General features: G+C 35.5%; 1 protein-coding gene across 1 annotated transcript; it reads left to right on the top strand.

Moving 5' to 3' along the window:
• Nucleotides 1-1500: 1500 nt before the first annotated feature.
• Nucleotides 1501-24057, top strand: LOC105056726 (putative MYST-like histone acetyltransferase 1). Its single transcript, XM_073247180.1, has 9 exons — nt 1501-1795; nt 2813-2889; nt 3258-3311; nt 8511-8720; nt 11892-11960; nt 12347-12508; nt 20666-20759; nt 21675-21817; nt 23479-24057. The coding sequence occupies exons 1-9, from the start codon at nt 1567-1569 to the stop codon at nt 23689-23691; spliced, it is 1251 nt and encodes a 416-aa protein (XP_073103281.1). The 5' UTR covers nt 1501-1566; the 3' UTR covers nt 23692-24057.
• Nucleotides 24058-25670: the final 1613 nt, after the last annotated feature.

Below are 25670 nucleotides of genomic sequence, written 5' to 3'. Positions count from 1 at the left end.
GCTATTTGGAAAATAAAAATTACTAAAATATTGGCTTGTTCAAAAAATTTACTTAATTGTGGATCTAGGACTTTGTAGTTTAATATGTTTTTTTTCTTTCAATTGACTTTATAGGTTATCAATTTGCCTGACATGTTTCCTTAGATGAACAAGGTATGAAATCAATCGACTTAGTTAGCTTTAGGCTCTATGGCCAAATAGATAGTAGATTTGGACCAGTGGAAAAGACACCTTTAAAGGCCGGCCATAATGCATTTTATATGAATCATTTTCCATGCTTGTTTTGCGGGGATCTCAATTTTTTATCATTCTAAATAAGGATCCATGGTATGTTGTTTGCATTTTTTTTTTTTTTAAACTAAGCCTTGGCCAATATTCCTAAGAATGTGTTGGTATCAGACTAATGTATGATAAATAAATAAATAATATTTTTTAGGGTCATATTGTAGTATGTTTGTGATGCTACCTCCATCAAACATGTTCTTCATTCATTCCTTTTTTTTTTTTCCATTGGCCATTAGGTCTTGTTGGACTTTCCTTGAACTTTGACTATGTGCAAAGAGAGCAAGATTTGGATAGCATCTACATCCTACATATTCCAACTCATGTTCACAATAAGGCATTATTCTTTTTCAATTTGAACCTTAAATTATGCACTTTGACTGCTAATAGATGAAGATAAGTAGAGAGGCCTTCTACTCTAAGGCGGCATGTTTTTTTCAAAATATACACATTATATAACAATCCTCTTTAATTATTATTTTTTATCTATGCAGCAAACCCTATGCGACAAATGAATTTTGACATATTAAGACCTAGCATGCATTACTTTTGCTGAAAAAATTAAAAGTAAACCATTACCTAGGATTAATAAATATTGCATCATGGAAAAGAATAGTGCATAGTATGCTTAATTAAAATATATTTTCTTATTAATAAATTTAGCATTCTTGGCCAATCTAAAGCTAGTAATAAACTGGTGTAAAGGGGCAAAATAGATTTAATTTGAATTTTATGGTGCAATACAATGAACCATAGGGCCATTGTAATTGGTTAGCCAATTATATGACAACAACAACGCAATACTTCATAATGCAGTTTTCTTGGCTAAAATACTTGAAGAATTCAAATGCTTATATAAATTAAAAAAATATATTTTTTTCAATATTTCAAATAATTCTTGTATTTGCATGAGCATGATATCTTATTGAATTGAAATGAGTAATCTTTAGCTTGATTTTGAGATATGTGACTCAATATACAAACTTCGTAAATCGTAATAGGACAAAACATTGTACTTGTTAAGTCATGCATATATTAGACCTAAACTTACATTTACACAAAATTATCAGAATGTCATTGCAACAAGGTTCCACCCATAATGCATAGGAGGCAAAAGGAAACAGCTAACATTTGCTAGAGATTTTTTATTTGGTAATGACCAAAGCCATTGGACTTGTATATAAATGTCTAAACGTACAGGGAGTTCTTGACAAAATTCCCCCAACTCCTCACGCGCGAACCGGTTTGTTGGATTCGAACCGTTTCTTGGACCGACCCCATCCCATGGACCCGCCCAAAGATAGGAACGATCGGAGGAAGAGGAAGGCTACCGCCGGCGGCAACGCGGCGTCGTCGACGTCCGGGCCGTCGGTGACGCTGCCTCTGAAGGTGGGGACGCTGCTGAAGTGCCGGTGGAAGGACGGGACGCTCCATCCCGCCGAGATCATCGAGCGCCGGCAGACGCCCTCCGGCGACCCCCACGGCTACGAGTACTACGTCCACTACACCGAGTGTGAGTCCATCGTCCGGCTACTCCTTCGTAATATAGGGTTAACGTTAGGGTTAGGGTAAAAGTTCGTTTCTTTCGTTCTTTCTCTCTTTCTTGGAAGAAATTTGGCATACGATTAGTGGGATAACAAAGTGATTAAACAGAAGGAATGCTTTCAATTGTTTTTTAGAGATGTTTTTTTGACTTTCTATAAAAGATATGTTCTTGGTTTGATTTCTTGGATTTAGTGGAGATTATCTTGATCTGGTTTGAGTATCATGTTCTCTAGCTCTCTCTTAGTTTTTCTTTTGAATTTTTTAAATCTCTCGAAGTTTTTATTTTGCCTATTTCATGGCGAGGTTGGATTTCTATTCTGAGAAATGGTTCCTTTTGAATTTAAATTGGTTAATCACATTCTCTTGTGGACCAGGATATTTTAGCTCGGGTTGCTGGAGATAAGCTTCAAAATTGGTTTTAGATATGTGAATAATTATGGAATACGGGAGAAATAAGCTTTTAGATGGCGCATACAGAGGTTTTCTTGAATCTGCTATGAAAAAGAAAGATGCTGGTTTTTTAGTTTTAAGGGAATTTATGCCAGAGTAGTTGGATAAAACGGAAAATTAATTGTTCTTCTTGCTAAGGTAGCTTCATGTTGCTCAAAACCTTGCACTTGGCATCCCTGATTTTATTCTTGGATGTATCAAAAATCTTTGCATTGCTGAATTAGTGAATGGGAACTCTTTAAAGCGGTGAACCAAATCAGTTGTGGAATGCCCTTTTACCCAGAGAAGATATTTAAACCATTTTGAGGCCAACAAAAGAAAGTTGTTCTGGCACCATAATTGTAGTGTAGAAACTAGTAAAATTTTCCTTGAAATTTTATCAAGCATATTGCAGTGTCTCACTCTTCCAGGTGTATCCTTTACAGCCTTTTACATGGTTTCATGTCATACATCTTTGTTGAAAAATATTATGAGAAATGTTCCCATTCAGTTTTGCTTGGCAATTGTTTGTGCATAACATTATTCCATTTTGCAGTTGATAGGAGGCTTGATCAATGGGTTAATCTTGAACAGCTAGATCTTAATTCAAAGGACACTGATGTGTATGCAGAGGTATCGCATCATCTTAGCATTAATTTTAGTAACAACAAAAAGTCATTGCCTGCAGGCTGTCACATGCTGCAGCTCCTTGGTCTTTTGAACTTGATATACAAATGTTTCTTCTTGAGGGCTTTCAGTATTCCCTTGAGGAATATTTGAAACTCCATGGATTGATGATTTTTTTAATGCTTCAACATGTTTTCCATGTTTAATTTGTTATGCAGGGTCCAGTTTCTTATCATCTCATGTTGAAGTTCTGTCCTCTTTTGCTAAAAATAACTGTCCTAGATTATTCATATTTGTGACATTTCACACATCTAAGAGAAGAACATCTAAACATAGTCCAAATTTATTTAAGTTTCTTATATGATGTTTTATAGGCCCAAAAGATGATGACACGGCACCAGAAACGGAAGATGAAGGCAAGCAAAGAGGTATGATTAACTGAAAATGAAGTTTCAACCAGTTCACATTTTGGTAACACAATGGTCTTGGGAGCATGTAAATATAAATTGCTGCCTTTCATTGGCTTAGATAATGCCGATGATATTAATTATTGTATTTATTATTGTATACCTTCATGAACTCTGTTAGTGAACAACAATTTTTTTTTTTTAAATAGACTTGATTAATGCTGAAGTTTTTGGAAGTGTATAAGGTTGTCCAGTCATCTTGAAGTTTTTGTGTTGATGAGAAACAAAACAATCATTCACTTCTCATGAGTTTACTATATTTTCTAGCTACTTTCAGTCACAGCACATCTTACTAGGGTAGCAAATCTCTGTTGCAGCTGTAGATTCAGTTTTTGTGTGCTAGAATTTTCCCCTCTTTTAGTTGGTTGTCAAGTCTATTTCAGCTTCATAAAGCAGTACCCTTCATATCAGAGCACATTGGGATTGCTATTCTACTTAACCAAAACTGCGATTTACTATATACTAGAAAATACTATGTGATCAAATTATTAAAGTTATTAAGGAAAACTAGGAAAAGTAGGATTAGAAAGTATGCTAAATCTAAAGTCTCCTTGGAAATTATTACTGAATGCTTACTTGAATTGCACTTGAACTATCTTAAAATTATATAATGATAGGTAACATGAATAAATCCAACAGCAATTAAAAGCATGTGTTTTTTGACCTACAATAAAAGAAAATCATGTATCCTATGTTATATAAGTCCCTTTATATAATGAGAAAGGCTTCAGAGTCCAATTATGCATCTGGACTACGGAGCCTCCCAAAGTTATTTTAAAAGAACCCTGAGCCCCATCCTTTAGGTTGGTTTCTCTGATTTGCACATGTCGTGTTTCTCTTGACATGAAGGGCACATGCTCTGTTCTAGTACTATCTATTTGAAAAGACTGAAGTATTTAAAATTTTGAATCAGACAGATGCAAGTCTAACTTTCCATTGACATAATCATTGTCCGATAACAAAACAAGTAATTCTCAAATGATATTTATGTATTGAATGAAAGCCTTTCCCTTTTACTCAAGGATTAAGGTACGTAAGATGGATCACAATAAAGATGTCCATGGAAAGTGACTGGTGTATGCTCTTAGACAGGTGAAAGAAAAAGTGTTTTAGGCTTATGCTTATCTCTACAATTTTTTCTTCATGATATTGAGAACACCGAAATCATAATAATTTGACATACAAACCAGTGAATTTTTTGATACTGCCCTTCACAGCCTTACAGATTGTTATTTGTTTCAAAGATTGATAGATGCCCCTTGGAACAATTTGAATGACCATTGTGTGCATGTGTTTCTGTATGTCTATTGTAATTGGCATGCTAGATCTATGCAGGACTATGATTCAAATTATGTTTTCAATAAATATCATTTGTATATTATAGAATATAATTTCTTGCAAAAGTAGATTTCTTGCTAATTTTGCTGTTGGGAAAAACCAGCTCTTAGGTTATTGGCTGATTCTTTTACATTTCTAGCCAGTCCAGACATGACAAAGAGGTCCATTAGCAGTAGATGAAAGCTTTCTTGCGGTACTTGAGATTCAAACTCTGGTTGTCATTTTTCAGCTGAAACATTATTAACTCGAGTCTGTTCCTCTGTAGTTAAAGGAGCATCTATTGGCTGTCACATTGTGCATCAAACGTCAGTCATGAAGTCATGGTCTTTTAATCATTGTATAGCTGGCATAGGATCCATAATTCCATATCATGCCTCGTATCGTTCATCATAGTTTTTCTCTAGGGACACTTGTGCAGGCACTGTGTTTCCTCTACATTCTTATTATATTATCATTACAAAGATTCTCTATATGCCTTTGGACTGAATCTGTTTAAAGGTTCTTTGCCTATGTTTCTTTTTTCAGAGCAATGGGGTTTTTAACACGTCAGAGGAAGAATAATGTACTTTTTTTAACTCTTGAATAATCGATGTTTTGCTATCTTCCCAATGGAGTATATGGAAAGGTGATTTAAATTGCATCCAATTGAGTCATAGTGGTTAGCCTTCACCTTAGTAACTAAATAAGGCTTACCCGAACTTGGTACATCTTACTCTTTTGACAAGGTCATGAGTTTGAGGTGCTGTGAGCAATTTTTCTCTGGTATGATTTGCAGGATTTGTGGTCTTGGTTTACCTTAGTTCCTGGTGATTTGGCATGATTGAATGCAGTCCTCCCTTTGTTCATTATTAATTTAGTGCACTTCTGAATAAGGTTTTATATCCCGATGGGATAAGGGGGTGTCTTGGCCGTCCCATCCTGTTTTGTGAGAAAACAGGACCAGGACAGAGTTAGGACTCCGAAACCTATCCATTGGGGAGAGAAGAAGAATGAGGAAAGAAGGAAAGAAAGGAAGGGAATATGAAGAAAAGGAGAAAGCAAAAGGAAAGAAGAAGAAGAAGAAAAATGAAAGAAAAAAAGAAAGAAAGGAAGGGAGAAGAAAAAGAAAAGAAGGAAAGAAGGAAGAAAAGAAAGACAAAGAAGAGCAAAAAGGGAAAAAAAGAAAGAAAGGAAATGATAAGAAAAGAAAGAAAAAAATAAAGAAAAGAAAGGAAGGTAGAAGAATAGGAAGAAAAAGAAAAGGAAAGAAAGAAAGGTAGAAGAAAGGAAAAAAGAGAAGGAAAGAAAAAAGAAAGAAAGAAATAAAAGAATAAGAGGAGAGAGATGGAGAATCTCTATCTGGATACATGACTGGAACCATTATTAGGATGGGATGGGATAGTTGGGCATCATGTTTCATAGAGAAATTGGGACACTACCATCCCACGGGATTTAAAACATTGCTTCTGAGTACTTTTATCACTTGCGTTAGGGATGCTTTAGTAGGGGATGAGAAATCCCTGTTGTGTGGTCCATAAAGAACAACAAAGAATAGAAAATTATATTCTTACCATTATGGTTTCTCATGCCAGTCGGCACCGTTGCGTACTAACCATACCATGTCGTACCGGTGTGGAAGGTGTATCGAGTATCAGTACGCCGAACCATCTCGATATCAGACGTATCAACATGGTAATAGGATGATACTAGTATGGTGTATAGTATTGAGAAAACAAACTTTGCTTATTGTTAATCAACAGGCATGATCATCCATACATTACCATTGTTAGGTATCAAGGAATCCATTTGTCTTTTAACCTGAGATCAACACTCAAAATTGATGTACTGGTATTCCCAGTCAAGACACCTTTGGGAAGGAGGGGCCTGAAAGAAGCTTGAAGGACTCATTAAAGGGCAAAAGGCCTACCTTTTTAGCTAGATAGTTTGAGGTTGTTGAATTGAGAAGAATTTGTCCAAGGTGAAGAAAGAAATATTTGACATGGTGCACTTCATCAATAAAGGGTTTTTCTCAGGTGGATGAAGTTTGGGATGGGTTAGATTGGGAAGGTAAGTATATTTAAATCTCACCTCTCTTATGAAGGATTTTAACTTGCCAGGTAGATTCTCAAAATTTTCAATTATAAGGGGAAAAGCTGAGATAAAGGTACAAGAAAGATAGTGAAGAAGCAAACAGAATTCAAACTTCTAGAAGAGGAAAAGGAGAAAGGAATTCTTAAAATCCAGAAACATAGTTACAATATAAAAAAGATTCTCCACAAGTTCCTACAACCTTTTTCTTGGTGACTTGAATGCCCTCCAACAACTTGAAGTTATAGTTCTAGCTTGTATCATGAACTCCTAAAGGACTTGTATTATAATTAAGCATCAATAGCAATTTTGCTTTATTAGAAAATAAATTAAGTTTTTTAGAAATGTATTCATCTAGTCTTAAACCCTTAAAGTGTCAACACTTGATCAAGGGTCATGACAAATTATTTATATAACTCAATGAGGATCAAGGACTTTCCACCATCTATCTTATTTTTTTCTGAAAAAAGAAATCTTAAATCTCAATGAAATGGTACACATTGAAAACTTTATCTGTTTCTTAGGTTTCTACTGGTTCTAATACACCCTCATTTTGTGCTACATCAAAACCAATTCAAATGCTAAAAGATCTAGTAAATAATATCAGTTTTGGATTTGTTATTTGATTCTGTTAATCTAGTAGTAATTTGCTAGTAGCTGATGAAGCTCTGTTACTGTTTCAAGATTTTTAATTGTATTATACTATATCCATTGAAGTGCATGTGCTTGTTAAAGCTAGAAATTAGATAAAACATGAAGCAATATTCTGTTCTTTAATGAATACCAGCTTACATTTTGGGTCTTATTTATTCTAGTTCTCTGATCAATGAAAATCAACTTGCAGGAAACTGAAAGAAAGAATTAGGGGAATTCGTAAACAGGGTTGATGTTAGGATTTGTGCAAGTTTAGCCTTGTAGAGCAGGTTTGACATAATCATTTATTTTCAAAATAATTTTGATTCATAAATTCTCAATGAAAATGTATGATGCATATATGCAGTAAAATCAAATTAAAGTTCTTCTACAGCATCCAGCATTTGAAGAGTGAAGTGGCTCATCTAAATATGACAATCAAGTAACTGATGATTCTACCTTTTTGGTCTAATTTGAAGTCCCATCAATAAACCAATAAGTCTTAACCCACTGAATAGAGTCAAATCAGTCAATAGACTATATAGTTTTTAGTCAATTTTGAAATTATATATCTGCAGCTATGAACCAGTTAACTTTAATCTATGTAGTTATGTACTGATTTAGATTTTTCATAGTTGATCTTCAATGCATTATGTGTCAATTAAAATTGACTCATTCCATGGTGTACCCATCATGTTTAGCATTGGAGTTGAATTATCATATTCTACTGCACTAATGGTTTGACATTTTCAAGGACATTACAACTTGTTTCTCAATCATTGATAAAAATAATAAAATAATCTCTCATGATCTCTTTTTCTGTTGAGAATTAAGTTATAAATCCAATATATTTCTGTTATCTTGCATATTTTATCATCTTTCTGAACTGCATTTTTTGGATTTTATTACTGGGCATTATTTAAATAAAGGAAAAAAAAAGCTATTATGTAATTAAAGGAATTCTTATTTCTTTTCTTTCTGGATAGCTTTCATATTGACTTTCTTTTTTGCAGTGTTTGACAATCATGTATCTGCTCCTTTTCTGCTGCATGTTGACATTAGATTATTGCAGTTTATGCTTATTGATAAAAGGTTAACCACCACCTTTTTCATCATCATCAGGGCTATGAGCGGTTTGATGCTGCCAGTTTGCAGGAACACCAGGCCTTGACTAAAGTTAAAAATATAGAAAAAATAGTACTTGGAAGATATGAGATTGAGACGTGGTATTTCTCCCCTTTACCATCAGAGTACAAGAACTCTAAGAAATTGTACTTTTGTGAATTTTGCCTCAATATTTTAGAGACGAAAGAACAGCTTCAGAGGCATATGGTGAGCTGCATATGGATCTCTAATAGTTGGACTCTTTGGAAGATGAAGAACCATTAAATCCATTTACATATTTGAAATGATGAGTCATCTATGTATTTATCTTAGAGCACTTTGTTCTGTTTACTCATTTAGAATTCTCCCTCAGCTGCATTTTTTCACTTTTCAAAGTAAGTTATATTACTTGTAATCAGACATAACAAATGCACCACTTAAGACGGAGGCATAATCAAGGTTTGCCGTACTGGTCGTTATCGGACCGTACCATACTGGTTTGAACAGTATGATGTCTTGTACCACGCCAACACTTGGTACACCTCGCTGTCTCATACTATCTCATGTACCAACATTGTAATTGGATGGAACCTGTACATGGTCCAGTACCGAGATGGAGAAACTTGGGTATAATCATATTGCTTTGTTGAAAAGCAATTTCATGGTGATATTCTGTTTTGTGCTTTAAACTGATCATGGTCATTTGGGAGCTCATATGTGCATGAAGAATGCAAGGGTTATCTGAATTAGAAGATGTACAAGATTAAAAGTTCATTACAGCATAATGAGGTGATAATCTTCCTTTAGGGATTTGGTTGAAGCCTTCCCTATTTGGAATTGAATAGTATCTTTTCTCTTTAAGGGGTGAGTGCAAAGATGCAGAAAGAGTTCTTCCTAAGTCAGCGGATTAAGCATCTCCAAGGGGGCTGGCATTTCTGGGATCCATTTAAGTTGGAGAAAATTGATATCATTATCACCAAAAAAAAATTTACTCTAAGTTCTTCATAAGCATTTGCCTTAATCCTGTTAGACATTCACTCTTGGTTATTTACATTTTGCACCACAATGATATGATATCTGAAACAGTAGAATCTCAGAGATTAATAAGCTTAGATTTGCAAGATCACAAAGAGTACTTGTGGAGTTCATGTTTGCTGTTGCACTTGTAAATGTGGCAGGCCAATCTGATTTTTCTGAAATTGCTTGAAAAGAGAAAAGGACCACGGGTAATGATCAGCACTAGAGAAAATTCTAAGGCTCTAGGATTTTCTGTTAAGGAATTCGGGGCCTTTGAGTAAGCTTTTCATATCGAGACAACCACACAGATATTAGACTTTGCCTGAATTTTGGTGAAGTTTGAGTCCCTGTTTTTGGATGCACAGCATCCTTTAGACACTTCTCCTGAACTAATGATAGGAATCATAGGATAATTTGCTCTTTCTTTTTCTTTTCTTTTCTTCCTTTTTTTTTTTTTTTTGGTGGTTGGGGTGGGGTGGGGGTTGGGGGGGAGGTGTGGAGGGGTTTGGGGGTGGTGTAAAATGGGGGATGTTGTCATGTTTGGCAGCACTTGTGGTTAGTCAGACTTCAGCAAACTCCATGGACCTACATCTGAAACACTGCCAATACCTGGAAACGTTGTTATAGATCAAAATTTAGCTTCAAGGCACCGCTGTTAGGGAAATGCATCAGTTCTGGGATAGTAGTTCACTCCAAGGTCACTGAATTAACTTGTCAAATACATCATCTGCCTCCAAGAACAAGGTAAGCCTACTCCAAACTAATATTTTTAGTCACAAAAGAGTTGGATTCCAGGAAGCCATAAGAAAATTGGTTGAAAAAATGCAGTTGTATCATGCTATAGAGCTAAAATGAAAACATTCCAAGGAACCATGGGAAGGGGCCAGAAATAAGGAGATGACTTACTTATGTACCGTGGTTAAGTGAAATGTTATTTGCTAGCTTTCTTTTGCTTCTGGTCATCCATAGCACCTTAATCATTAGATATTTGCCAGAACCACATAGTTATGACCATATATGGCATTATAACCATTTGAATGACTGGACTAATATTGAAGCCTACACAAAAGCAGCAATCAATATTTGTTGCATGGTGTGAAACGTATCTTAAGATTGGGGCCCAACAGAGAATAGGAGAGTAAACTAGTTGACCCACTCAATCCAAATTACTAGATCTTGTGAGCTAAAGCTATGCTCTGTTGATGTCATAAATTTAACAAGTTAATCAATAACAATGTTGCAGATGACATAAGAACATTTTTGGCAAACATTGTGAAACTCAAAGATGTATGGTGGGATAAAGACTAAAATTTGTGCAATAACGAATCTACCATTGTCCAATAATGGTTAACAGTAGGATTCTTAAATAATAAGCATATTTCCTGAGAAATGCACCCAAGTTAAAAGAGAATGCAGAAAGGTCACTGCAAATTCTTGAGCATGTCATTGGGAACATAGCTGAAACCCCTCTCTTGCTCATAAGAGCTTTTCCTTTGTTTCTTTTTCTACAGAAACCTTCTACCATGAGCAATATACAGAGCACTTGCTACTCAAATATTTTGATTAGCACCAAATTTATTAGCTCACATGTTTTGTATTTCCTGAGTCATGACTATAGGTTTTAAATAGGAGTCAATGAATCATGAAGGAAGAACATATTCAGACTGTATTTATGGAACATTCCATAGACTCTTATTTTTAGGTTTTGTTATGGCTATTTGTGATATAGCTTGCAGGCTAGTCAAGTATTAGGGTGCAAATGTAATCGAGCTGAGTTGAGTCGAATAGCTGGAAACTCGAGCTTGACTCGACTTAAAATACTCGAACTCAAAATTCGGCTCGATATTGATTGAGCCTTAATATTCTAAGCTCGAGCTTGGCTTGATAAAAAATAGACAAAACTTAAGATCGATTCGATTCGACTTGAATATCAATCGAACCATACTCGAGCTTGAGTTTGAGCTCAAAATCGAACTTTAGCCTACTAATAATATATGTATTAATATATATTATAAATAAAATTAATATTATTAAATATATATGTAAGCTTGAGTAGGCTCACGAGCTTTCGAGTTGAGTATCCTACTACTCGAGCTCGATAATAACCGAGTTGAGTTGAGCTCAGACTTGCATCGAGCTCGAGTAGCTCGTAAGCAGCTCGACTCGTTTGCACCCCTATCAAGTATAAATACTTTTTTTATTTATTTTGCATTAAAATAATGGTGAATAAACTTTTTTCTGAAGGATCTTTTTCTATTCATGGTATTTGTCATGCATGCATCAATGTTACTCTTGTTTTTCCTTTCCTGGCTTTCAAATATTTGTTTGTGTCGATTCAGTTATGTGATTAACAAATCTTCTTCTTTTTTTAATACCAAAAAGAGAAAATGTGACCTGAAGTATCCCCCAGGCGATGAGATCTACCGCAGTGGTGTCCTGTCTCTATTTGAGGCAAGATTTTTTATTTATTGAACTTCTTTCTGTTTATTGATTTCAATTGTTTCCTAGTTTGTATCTTTTTAGTGAGTGAAGATTTATGGTTACTTAGAAAGTTAATTTACTCCTTACCATTTATTTTATAGCTGGTTATTTTGTATTCACAATTTTCCTGATATCTTCATCCATAGTAGTCATCTTATAAGCTTCCCAACTATCTCATTTGTCTTTGATAACAACTAAATATATAATGATTAGTTTTTGGTTTGATTATTCTTAATCACTTCTTCTCTTTCTTGTTTCACATTGTTCATTCTCTTCCATCTTAAGTGTGATGACCATGATGTATTCAGTTATATTTTTGTGTTTCAGCTTTTTCCTGACAGGAAAGTATTTAATAGGTTGATGGCAGGAAGAACAAAGGTTACACAACAAATCTCTGCATTTTGGCAAAATTTTTTCTTGATCACAAGGCAATACCCTGTGAGGTTGCTTCCTTTTTGTTTTACATTCTTTGCGAATGTGATGATCGAGGTTGCCACATGGTTGCATATTTTTCTAAGGTAAACTTCTTAATGGAATCTTTGATTTGATACTTATCGTAATTAAGTTTTACTATGATGAGGTTTCAAATTTATTTGAGTTTCCTTCTGAATTTGATGATAAGGGTATAACATGATAATGACTGATTAGTTGTACAAAGTGGTTTTCTTCAGAAAATCTTTTCATTTAACTTGTTCATATGATTAGGTGAATAAAGAATTGTGCCACATGACTTGGCATAATGTTTCTGTTTCCTTATTGTTTTTTGTTCATGGCCAAGCCATCTCAACTGGAAAATTTCTTTGAACTTGAAATATCTTTTATTATAACTCTATCCAAGCCTTATTTTCCTTATCCCTTCTTTTATGTAACCATTCAACTCAAACCACTTTCTTGTGCTATACACTCATATAACTTTGAATTCCTAGATCCACCCCACTTCATGATTTGGTTTGACAAATTTGTAGTGCTGGCAATAGGTGTGCACAATGTGGCACCAGCCATGGCCTTCATGTACAGGATGGGCGACGGCTGATGGCACTGGCCATAGCTCATGCTGGTCCTATGTCCCAGCCACATGGAACACAAGACTAGGGCGTGCGGGATGCATGTGTCGACTGATGGCGCCGTTCATAGCTCATGCTGGTCCCATGTCCCAGCCACACGGGACATGAGACTAGAGTGTGCGGGATGCACGTGTTGGCCACCTATGCACATGGGACCTGAGTTGATTTTTGAAGTACAAATGTTTTTTGCCTCATTAGGAAAGTATGTGGTAAGGTGTTATGGGGTTAGGGTTTTGTTGAGAGGCAGCTCTGTTCTTATACTTCATCTTTTTTGTTTATAGTGGAATCTCTTCTTCATGCTCATCTGTGGATGTAAGATTGTGGCCAAACCACATAAATCAATATCCGCCATGTTTTTTCTTCCTCTCTATCTTCTCATCTCTCTCTATTTGTTCTTTGGTTTCATGCAGTTCAATCACAACAGTCTCAAACATTTTGTACCAACTTATTAGCTTATTTCTACTCTTTTCATTATCATAGTATTAATTTTGAACTTCATCTTTCTCATTTACCATAGTCCACTTCAACATTCTTAAATGTTTTTACACAAGTGCATATCCCCTCTTATCTGCCTAACATTTTGCTCTATGCTCAAGCTTAGTCATTTCTTTTTCATTCTCGTAGGAACTTTTTTCAGATTTTAATTGCATATGAGAAGTTTGTAACTTTATAGAAGTACATCTCCACTTTACCTTTCCTGCTTACAATCTATCTGAGACATTTTTATCTGTTTGCATTTTTTGGTGGAAAATAAATGCAGTGAAGATGACCTTTGTGGGTGTTGGAGTCCCATGATTATAGGAATCCCAAATTATGGTATCTGTTGGAATCCCATGATTATAGGAATCCCAAATTATTAGAAATTAATTTTAGTTTCTGCATATAGCTGATTCCTCTAATTATTTCTATTTTCTTTTGTAATTATTTAGCTTCCTATTCTTGGACTAATGGATGTATATAAATAGGAGCTATGTAAAGAGCATTATTATTCAGAAATATATAAAGAAATTCTCTCCAAATTTCTGTTTTCTTCATGGTATCAGAACCTTGTCAGTTTTTTACGGCATAATTTTATAGAGCCATATTAGGGTTTTTTGGGTCAAGCTTCCAGTGACTTATTATCGAGGGGCGGGGAGGGGGTTGAGTGTCACCGCCTGCCCCAGGAGAAAGCCTAGCCATCGATCAGCCCACTGTTAGAAAATCATCGCCGTCCGGTGAAGCATGTGGCTCCACGCGCTGTCACAAGCCACAGCCTCCTTTCCATGTGCCAGTGCGTAGACCTCTTTTCAAATAGCTTTTTCTGGCTGTTTCTTTTCCTGCATCCTTCCTCGTGTGTCGTGCCTCTGCCCAGCCTGTGTTTTTGACCTGGTTTGCTTTTCTTTTTACCGATTGTAAGTGTTTTGTTTCTTCAGTGCTTTTTCTCCTATTTGCTAAAACATGACTGAGAAAAAGAGGACTGTGATTAAAACAAAAATGGGCTTTGTGAGTGATAACCCATCTTTACAAATCAGTCCTGTTAAGCTCGATGGAACTAATTATCTAGCATGGTCTAGATCCTATCTTTTGTTCGTTCAAGCTAGGGGACTACAAGGGTATATTACTGGGGATAGTCCAAAATCAGAAATTATCAGTTCTAATTATACTTAGTGGGAATCAGAAAATTCATTTGTGATGTCTTGGCTTATCAATTCTATGCAACCTCATATTGCTCAGGGGTATTTGTTGTTGAACAGTGCAATCACTATTTGAAATGCAGTTTCTCAAACCTACTCTCAAAATGGCAATGATGCACATATTTACAAGCTCTATAACAAAGTTCATGGAACGAAACAAGGTTAGATGACTATTACATAGTACTTTGCTTAATTAAATAGTTTATGGCAGGAACTAGATTACTATCAGGACTTTCAAGCCACATGTACTGCTGATACTGTTAAGTTTCAGAAATTGATTGAAAAAGAATGCATATATGATTTTCTTGCTAGCTTGAATATAGAGTATGATCAGATATGGGTCCAAGTATTTGGAAAGGATCCTATGCCTTCCTTAAGGTGAACATACTCATATGTCCAATAGGAGGAGAATTGAAGGAGTGTCATGATTCATTCATCCTTTGTTGACAAGGCAGGGTTAGTAGCTACCTCTTTATGCGAGCAATCACACGTTCCTCATTAAGGTCCTCCAGACAAGGATCAGTTACACTGTGACTACTGTGGCAAGTCTCGACATATTAAAGAACATTATTGAAAACTGCATGGTCGCCCAACCAAAGGGCGTGGTGGCAAGCGGATGGGTTCATCAAGACCACAAGCGAATGTGTTTGAAATAGTGGATTTCTCTGAGGAAACAAATAATATCGGGATTTTTTCTAATGAAGAAGTTCAATCCTTAAGGCATTTGTTATCTCAGCTTAAATCTCAATCTACTACCGCCGTCTCTTCTAATTTTATCAAATCAGGTAATGCTTTTCTTGCAAATCTGGAAAAATCTTTTTGGATTATAGATTCTGGAGCAAAAAAACACATGACAGGCTCTCCAAATAAATTTTTAACCTATTCTTCATGTTCGGGAAAAAAAAAGTCCGCATAGTGGATGGGTCCTTAGCCACTATTTTTGGAACAAGTTCTGTTAAATGTACTACCACCATAAATCTAGTTTCAGTTCTTCATGTTTTTAGCATTCCTATTAATCTTTTGTCCGTTAGTTCTATTACTAAAGCCCTTGCAAAATTAAAATTTTTCCTACTCATTGCATATTTCAGGAGTTGAAAACAGAGAGAACGATTGACAGTGGTAGATTGCAAGACGGCCTGTATCTTCTGGATGACAGTTGTGGTCTCTCAAATCTTGGTCCCAACCAAGCTTTGTTAGGACATTCTATGAGTGCTAAACAAGAGATCATCCAGTGGCATAGACGATTAGGACATCCTTTTTTTTCTGCTTTAAAAGGGTTATATCCTATTTTGTTTGGACAATACAAACCAGAATTGCTAGTTTGTGATGCTTGTGAATTTGCTAAACACACAAGACATTCTTATCCTTCAATAAATAATAAGAGTTTGGTTCTTTTTATGACTATTCATTTTAATGTATGGGGATCTACCCAAACAGATTTTTTGTCTACTTATAGATGGTTTGTCACTTTTATTGATTGTTGCACTAGATTGACTTGGGTTTACTTGATGAAAGCAAAAACTGAAGTGTTTTTTTGCTTTCAACAGTTTCACAAGATCTGTACACAATTTGATGCTCAGGTTAAGATTCTAAGAACTGATAATGGTACTGAATATATAGATGGAGTCTTTCGTGCCTATTTAGATTCAAGTGGAATTGTGTATCAGACTAGTTGTGTAAATACTAGTACATAAAATGGAGTGTCAGAGAGAAAGAATAGACATTTACTTGAGGTGGCTTGATCCCTTATGTTTACCATGAACCTTCCTACACCTTACTGGGGGGATGCTATTCTTTCCACAGCATATCTTATCATTAGAATGCCTCTTAAAATACTGAACTTTAAGAGTTCTTTAGAGGTTTTACAGGATAGTAATTCTTATACTATTTCCTTAAAGATCTTTGGTTGTATTTGTTTTGTTCACAAGACAAATGTTGGAAAGTTAGAACCTAGAGCTCTTAAATATGTGTTTATGGGTTACTCTGGTACTCAAAAGGGATATAAATGTTACCACCCACCTTCAAGTAAATATTTTGTTGGTATGGATGTCACATTTAGGGAATCTAAGCCCTATTTCTCCACTCAATCACATCTTCAGGGGGGCATAAGAATGAAGAGGTGTTCTCCTCATGTTATCCTCTTCAGCGAGAGATTCTTAGGCTTGGGACAGACCTTAATGAGGATAATAAGGACCAACCACCTTAACCCTTAGGGAGATTGGATAGACTGGATTTGAGAACTTACATATGTCGGAACAAGACAGATACAGCTATTGAGCATAATACACTTGATCAACCGGCATCTTTGAATTCAGTTCCTGAACATTATGAAGATTTATGTGGTGAGTTTCCTTTGATCCTTGATGATTCTAATTCTGATTTTAATCCTAATTCTTCTACTGATGATCTTGATATTCCCATTGCTATTAGAAAAGGAGTCAGAACTTGTACTAAACATCCCATTTCCAATTTTATTTCCTACGATTCTTTGTCTCCTTCCAATAGAACCTTTGTCTTGTCTGTTTCTTCTGTTTCTATCTCACAGGGTTGGAAGGAAGCATATGTTGATCCAAAATGGAAGGCAGTTATGGTTGAGGAGATGAGGGCTTTGGCAAAAAATGAGATATGGGATCTTGTTACTCTTTCATTGGGAAAGAGACCAGTGGGATGCAAGTGGGTGTTCACAGTAAAACATAGGACAGATGGTTCAATTGAAAGGTACAAGATCAGATTAGTGGCAAAAGGCTTCACATAGGCCTATGGAGTGGATTATTAGGAGACCTTTGCCCCTGTTGCAAAGATGAATACTATCAGAATCCTGTTATCCTATGCAGCAAGTCTTAAGTGGGACTTATGGCAGTTTGATGTCAAGAATGCTTTTTTGCATGGAGATTTAGAAGAAGAAGTGTACATGGAGATTCCTCCAGGGTTTGATGATGAGAAAATCAAAAGGAAGGTTTGCAGATTGAAGAAGGTATTATATGGCCTGAAGCAGTCATCAGGAGCATGGTTTGACAGATTTAGCAAAGCCATGATTTCTTTAGGCTACCATCAAAGCAATGCTGATCATACCTTATTTATAAAATATTGTAGAGATAAGATCACATTACTTATTGTTTATGTTGATGATATAGTTATGACTGGAGATGATAAGAAGGAGAATGCCCATCTAAAAAGGCTCTTAGCCTAAGAATTTGAAATTAAAGATTTGGATAAGCTGCGGTATTTTCTTGGAATAGAGGTTGCCGGGTCAGATAAAGGGATCTTTGTTTCTCAGAGAAAATATATTCTGGATCTCTTGAAAAAAACTGGCATGTTGGGATGTAAACCTGCAGATGCTTCTATTGAGGCTAATTATAGATTGCAAGCAGGAGTTGGGGACTCGATTGACTTAGGAAGATATCAAAGGTTAGTTGGGAGATTGATTTATCTCTCACACACTAGACCAGATATAGCTTATGTTGTTAGTCTGATAAGTCAATATATGCATGATCCTCGTGAATTCCACTTAGAAGTTGTGTTTCACATTTTGAGATACCTGAAATCTGCATTGGGGAAAAGACTATTTTTCTCAAAGCATGGCCACCTAAAGATAAAAACTTTTACTAATGCAGATTGGGCTGGATCTCTTGATAATAGAAGGTCAACATCTCGTTATTGTACATTTATTGGAGGTAACCTGGTTATCTGGAGAAGTAAGAAACATAATGTGACAGCAAGATCAAGTGCAGAAGCAGAATATAGAGCTATGGCTCAGGATATCTATGAATTGTTGTGGTTGCGGAAATTGATGGAAGAGTTGAAGTTGTCAGAAACAAATAGTTTATCCTTGTTCTGTGAGAACAAGACTGCTATTAGTATTGTCCACAATCCAGTTCAGTATGATCGGACCAAACACATAGAGATTGATCGACAGTTCATAAAGGAGAAGATAGTGGATGGCTCATTAACTGTTTCTTATGTGACTTCGAAGGAGCAGTTGGCTGATGTATTTACTAAGGGACTAAGCAGTAGAGTATTCCACACTTTAGTTTGTAAGTTGGGCATGTGTAATATTCATAGACCAACTTGAGGGAGAGTGTTGGAATTCCATGATTATAGGAATCCCAAATTATGGTATCTGTTGAAATCCCATGATTATAGGAATCTCAAATTATTAGGAATTAATTTCAGTTTCTGTATATAGCTAATTCCCCTGCTTATTTTTGTTTTCTTTTGTAATTATTTAGCTTCCTATTCTAGGACTAGTGGATGTATATAAATAGGACCTATGTAAAGAGCATTATTATTCAGAAATATACAAAGAAATTCTCTCCAAATTTCTGTTTTCTTCAGTGAGGAATCAATTTTTTCCTATGGGAAAATGCATAACTCTATAGAAGTACTTTTCCACTTTATACTTCCTTCTTGTAGCCTATCTGAGAAATTTTTGTCCATCTACCTCTTTGTTTGGTGGACTTCCTTTAATAGTCCTCTCTATGTATTCCAATTTTCCTATCCGGATGATTTTTCTCTATCTTTTATACTTCTGTAATTTCTCATTTAGTGTAGAGGCCAAGATTATGGGATGTCCTATACTACCATAAAGATTGTCTGCTTTCTCAACATGGGGGAGCGCATATACTACTTATACTAATGATTAAGATATTATTTAAAGTGGAAGAAGATCCATTTTCTCACGATTGTGAAATAAGAGAATGATTATGGATCTATCTCAATACCTTATACTTTATAATATCCTTAAAAGTATATTGAAACTTCATCACCATCTGTTATTAGTGCTCATTTTCAGAACATATTGCGCAAAAAGCTGATTATTGAAACCGTAGGCTTGAGGGGTGCACTTAGAGATACTTGTATCCAAGGTTTTACGTTTGGGCGGATAGGAGGCGCCCTAGCCATCCCATCCCATTCTTGTGAGAAAACGGGATCAGAATGGGGTCGAGACTCTGAAACCCATCTATGTAAGGAAAGATGAAGAAAGAGGAAAGAAAGAAAGAATGATGAAAAAATGAGAAAATTGAAAGGAAAGAAGAAGAAAAATGAAAGAAAGAAAGGAAGGACAGAAGGAAGAAAAGAAAGAGAGAAGAAGAAAAAGAAAAAAAAAAGAAAGGAAGGAAGGGATTACAAAAGGAAAGAAAAAAAGAAAGAAAGGTAGAAGGAAAAGAAAGAAAAGAAGGAAGAAGAAGGAAAAAAGAAAGAAAGAAAGAAAAAAAGAAGGGGAGAGAGAAGGAGGATATCTACTAAGTTGCATGACCGAGACGACTGTCGGGATAGGATGGGATAGCGGGGCATCCTGTTCCATAGAAATATTGGGACACCTTCATCCCACGGGATTTAAAACTTTGCTTGTATCTTTCTTAATACTAGTTCACTAATTTCTGCACACACACACATAGTACTTTCATACTCTATAAAAAGACCATACCATATAAATTTTATTTATTTAGGGTCATTGCTCTGCATGCATTTCTTACAATACATCTAATGTTGCTCCTTAGTTCTAATTTCATTACAACACTTTTTTTGAACAATAGAACTTTTTTTTCAATTCTAGCTGGAAAAATACGTATACTATATAGTCTCAAATTACATATAGAATTGTTTAGCATGTTTTTTTTTCAGAAGTTCTTTGATCAGTTTTTGGCTGCCATAAACATTATGAATTTTATTGAGAAGCTAGAATGGAGGAAAAGAAGGAGGAATGAGGTGGTGGTCCAAAAATAAGTAAATTTATTAGGAAGGCAACAGAGTGGAACTAGAATTGGAGTTGACAAGAAAATGAAGTTAATTGAACTGCTTCCAAACACTCTTGTCTTATGTGGCTTTGTATCCTGATTTCCATTTAGTAGCTTTTTATCTCTTCAAATGGATAGGCTTTCATTTTGCACGCTCACCAATCTATATGTTTTCGTTCTACTCATATCCTGTAATGCAGGAAAAATACTCAGAAGATTCCTACAATTTGTCCTGCATTCTCACCCTTCCTCCATACCAGCAAAAAGGCTATGGAAAGTTTCTTATTGCATTTTGTAAGCTTCCTACCATGTTCTCTTGATGCTTGTTGGTTCTCCTTCTGATAATTATAATAGCTACAATATCTAGATATTGATAGATATATAATGGCCTAGGGCACAAATTGTAGTTTTCTGTAGTTGCTTTGAGAAAGTACATATCAGTCAAAAGCAAGCTCCATCTTCTGCATTCAGCAAGCTCCTCTTCTGCATTCCGATTATTATGAGGCCAAATTCCAGTGTTCAGAACTTCAGATCATATGCATAATGCATCATTTTAAGTATTCTTAAAAGATTAGAATGGAATCCTGAGTCTGAATATTGGACATTTGACTGATGAACTAATCTATGATCTTAACTCTGCTTATCTCATATGTGAACAGTTTCTTCCAGTTTAATGCAGTTTGGGTAGCTGAAATGTATTTTTTGTACTGTTTGCCATTTTCAAGCATTTGAATTGGTAGCTTTTTCAACACTTGCATCCAAGAGTGCGTGTGTTTGGCAGTCCAAGTTTCTTGTAGCTAAAGGTGAAAACTATAAACAAAACTGAATAGTTATAGCCCTTTCCATCATGAACTTGTTTTTCAATATCTGAAATAGAACTTCTCTGGGAACAATATGCTATGGAACTATGGAATAAACATTACCTTCATCCATGGTCCTTGAGATGATAATGTCAGTGAACTGTGGGATAACTCAGGGCCATTGAATGTAATGCATAACTTGTGGATGATACTGCATGCATAGAAACATTTCTTCTATTCTTCTGTTTATAGTCTCAAATGCACTTTTGCAATGCTAATTCAGTGCTGCTTATGAACTTTAAAGAAGGAAAGGCATCCATGTATTGCGTTCATATATGTTCCTCTTTTCTCTGTTGGTTAGTTTCTTCTGAGTATATGGTCTAAATTGCATCTTAGCAATTCTGCACAGCCTACGAACTTTCAAAGAGGGAGGGTGTAGTGGGGACACCAGAGAAGCCACTTTCTGATCTGGGATGGAGAAGCTACCAATCATACTGGACTAGGGTTCTTTTGAATGCCATCAAAGAGCACAAAAATGATATCTCCTTCAAGGTTAGCATCCCTTTGCACTTCTCTCATGCTAGGTTGTCAAAAAGGAATTACTGTTTGTCCCTTTTTGTGGAGTTAATTTTAAAAGCAATGGTTTGACTGTATTAGGATATTCTATGCATACTATAGCAATGATAACTAGTATTGGATTTTGTCAACATTACTGCTATATTCATATTCAAACTATAGCAATGATAACTAGTATTGGATTTTGTCAACATTACTGCTATATTCATATTCAAACTATGCAAATACATTAGTAATCCTATGGGATATATCTATAGGTTGCTTGCCGCATTGAGTGTAGTATGTTAGTCAAAAAGTCAAGATCAGTCACACCTAGTTATTCTGCCAGCCCTTTCCACCAAATTGGAAGGCTTAAGTTGTGCGTGGAACATGCAAACCATAGGCTTCTTCCTTTTCATTTTTACTTGTGGAAGTAACATTTATCATAGAAATCATAAACAGGTACCAAGTGTGTTGCTGTATTTATTTTTTAACTTTTGCCATCACAATCACATCAACCTAGAAAGTAAAGGGGAGACTGATGCAGAAAACTAGGAAAAGTATTAATCCTGCAGATAACTTTGTGAAGAATGTATAGGAAAAAAGGATATGAAAGTTTGTTCTCTTTTAAAAAAAAAAAAAAAAAAGTTGAATGATCCTTTGGTATTCTTACACAAAACTAACCAATATTTGCCTAAATAGCATTATATCTGGTATGTATATCTCTATCACAGACAGTTCCCAAGGCCTAATTGCTTGTCAAGTTGAGGCTGGTTGGTTTAATAGTTCTTCAGTAAATGATTGGACAGCATGACCAAAACTTTCATAATGTCTTAGTTAAGGGTGTATTTGGATAGTATCCTTTTTTGTCATTTGATCTGCATCCAGAGATATATAAATTCTGTGGAGGTATTACATGACCATAAAAATTGAATTGTACCAATGCTTGGGATATAATCAAAATGCAGCTTCAATTTAAATGGAAATGAAATTGAGTCCTTCATCAATATTGATGGACAAGAGACACCACGTCGTGCCCAGTTTCAATATTTTATTATATTATAGAAAAGAATTGATAGATAGATGAAAGACATTTAAAAGGAGCTGAGGAATTTATGCAGGGAGGTGTTTTGGGGTGTTAATCTTGCCGATGCATCCCTTGACAACTTGAATTTTATTAAAAACAATAAAGGTGCACTATGTTGTATGGTTCAGAGTGATGGGCAAGACTGTCCAAGCTAATGAGAAGGATGCAGTAAAACCATCAATGCTGATCATTAATTGATGATCAAATGATTGGAAACCAATAGCATTTTATGAGCATGTGCAACAACAATCTGATAAGGCAATCATGGGGTGAGACTTTTGAATGTATATTGAACGTTTTAGAAAGGGAAGTAGAAGATATAAGCAAACATGCATAGAGTCATGAAGAAGGATCTAAAAAGGCTAGAAGTATTACTAGAGATAGCCTGTAAAAGGAATAATTACTGAATGATGATTTATGAAACCACCTCTAATAGTTGAGATGGGGCTTGATGGTCGTAACCGTGCTTGTGGCTTGGCCTTATTGGCATGTATGATTTTGAATGAAATCTGTGACTGCCATGTTAGATATCACAATCCCATGGAAATGAGTCTCTCTCATTCATTTGTAGAAACTCAGCAAAATGACTGCCATAAGACCTTTTGACGTTTTTAATACACTACGGACGCTGAAGCTGGTACAATACAAGAAAGGGGGACGGCCGGTCATATGTAGAGACCCCAAGATCCTTGATCACCACCTGAAAGCTGCTGGCAGTGGAGGTCTCGAGGTTGATGCTAGCAAATTGATTTGGACTCCTTATGTCGATGATCTTAGCGAATAATTACCACCTGGTCAGAGGTAATAAGCTGTGTCCTGGTTGACGTCTCTGCTTCCTAGTTTTGAAGGGAATCCTACATAGTGCAAGCTACAAAATCAACTATTCTTTGGTCATACTTTTAGCATCGCATTGCCTAATATAGCCAAATATAATGGAATATTCTGAAATGAGCAATGCCCGATGCGGGTCCAAAAGAGATTTTCACAAACTAAGGGCCAGTGGTGGTCCTTATTGCATATTCAGACGTCACCTTATGATTCTTGTATGGATTTTGAGAGGTTTATGATTCTTATTGATGGCCATTGAGAAAACTTGGTGCTGGATTTTGATTTTGAGATTATTTCTTGTTGGAGATCTTGATTGACATTTACCAGTCGTCAGATTGTGTTTGAACAAATTAATGTCAATCTCAATTTTGTTTCAGTCATCAGATTGTACATGGCTTGTCACTGGTATTGTTTTGATTTTAGAGGTAGCTACTCAAGAGTCGTTTACCTTCTTGGTAGAAAATATTGGCAGACTGGTTGAATGGATGTTGGCTACGGGTGAAATCTGAGCTTATTCTTGATGCCATCCTTCCTGAAAGCAGTGTTTGGTGCTTCATTTGCCTGCCAAGCTTTTCAGCATTGAACCCTCCTGTGCAGGAAACCTAATGATGCATGGAATCTTTTGTTCACGTAGATGATAAATCTGTCGCTGTGTACTCGGTCTTATGCTGTCACTCTCATCATAATTTCATGCATGAGGCATATTCTGCATGTTCAAAGGCATGCAATCATGAATATTGGATACAACCTACTGGCCAAGAGTGAGAATTATATTTATGGGTGTGTTTTGTCTTTGATGACAGCCCAAATAACCCTATCAAAAGGGTTTATGATGCTCTGGGGCATCACCATCACTCATAACAACAACTTTCATTCTTGAGTTTTTATTGGTATAGGAAAATCTTGAAAAGATGTTTTCGCAGTCTTCACACTGAAATATCTCAAATTAAGATGATAAACGACAGCTACTAACATTGTACATACCCATTGAAGCAAATAGATTAGCATTCAAATGATCACATTGATTCACATTTTCTTATCATATAATGATGGTCAACTGAAGAACCGAGCGGAGCCAATCTTGTTGGGTTAGTTTGGGTTGGGTTTTAGATAAGACTGGTCAATTGTGATTCTAATTGTCCCAAACCTGGTAGGATCGAGTTAGATTTTTGTTTAGGAGTTAGGTGACCCAAACTCAATTCAAACCGAACCATTTACTCATCGCTCAGACACTATTTGTTAGATAGGAGCTGGATATTAGTGATTTTCCATCATTATTGTTAGCTTTTTTTTTTTTTCTATTTTTAATGGAAAGCCTTAAATGAACTTTTGCTTATACATGTATTATTGTATTTGAGTAATTTTAATATCATCTATAAATATCTTCCCATATCTATCTCTTTAAATTTTCTATTGGCTTTTTATATGTATAAATAAATTTGTGGTTAAGTTGATAGATATGGCATTTGTGTTCATTTGTTAGTTTGTAATCTGTGTTAGACATAGTTTATAACTTTATATTTTTCTATTTTTTGTATAAACTATTAGGTCATTTTGGTTGAGTTGTTTTTTTTTTCCTTCCTACTAAATATCTTCTATAATATCTTTATTATTATATACATTGTGGCCCAAGGTATTACATCTTTTTCTCGAATAAAATTAGTAATTGTTTTTCTAAAAAAATGGAATAACTTAAGAACAAGTGAGTTGTGCTTCGCTTTTTATTGATCCGTTCCAAAAATTGATGATCAATTGAGATCAGATTGATTTTGGTTTGGCCTCCAACCTGAGCCAACTAGATGACCAATTTAGATCACATTGACTCTGGTTTAGCCTCTAACTTGAACCAACCCGATTCATATGCACCCCTAGAAAAACTAATGCAGGGATCTGGTATTTTGGCATCTCCGCTAGATTGTAAAGCTTTGGTACGAT

The sequence above is a fragment of the Elaeis guineensis genome, chromosome 13 (genome assembly GCF_000442705.2).
Source record: "Elaeis guineensis isolate ETL-2024a chromosome 13, EG11, whole genome shotgun sequence".
Taxonomy (NCBI): Eukaryota; Viridiplantae; Streptophyta; class Magnoliopsida; order Arecales; family Arecaceae; genus Elaeis; species Elaeis guineensis.
Note: the sequence above shows the minus strand (reverse complement) of the source record. Positions and strands in the feature narration are given on the sequence as shown.

Excerpts from the sequence above, each read along its gene's own strand:
- LOC105056726 (XM_073247180.1), top strand. The coding sequence starts at position 1,567 with ATGGACCCGCCCAAAGATAGGAACGATCGGAGGAAGAGGAAGGCTACC. Across the intron at positions 8,721-11,891 it reads AACAGCTTCAGAGGCATATG|AGAAAATGTGACCTGAAGTA; the intron begins GTGAGCTGCATA and ends AATACCAAAAAG. Across the intron at positions 21,818-23,478 it reads AAAATGATATCTCCTTCAAG|AAACTCAGCAAAATGACTGC; the intron begins GTTAGCATCCCT and ends ATTCATTTGTAG.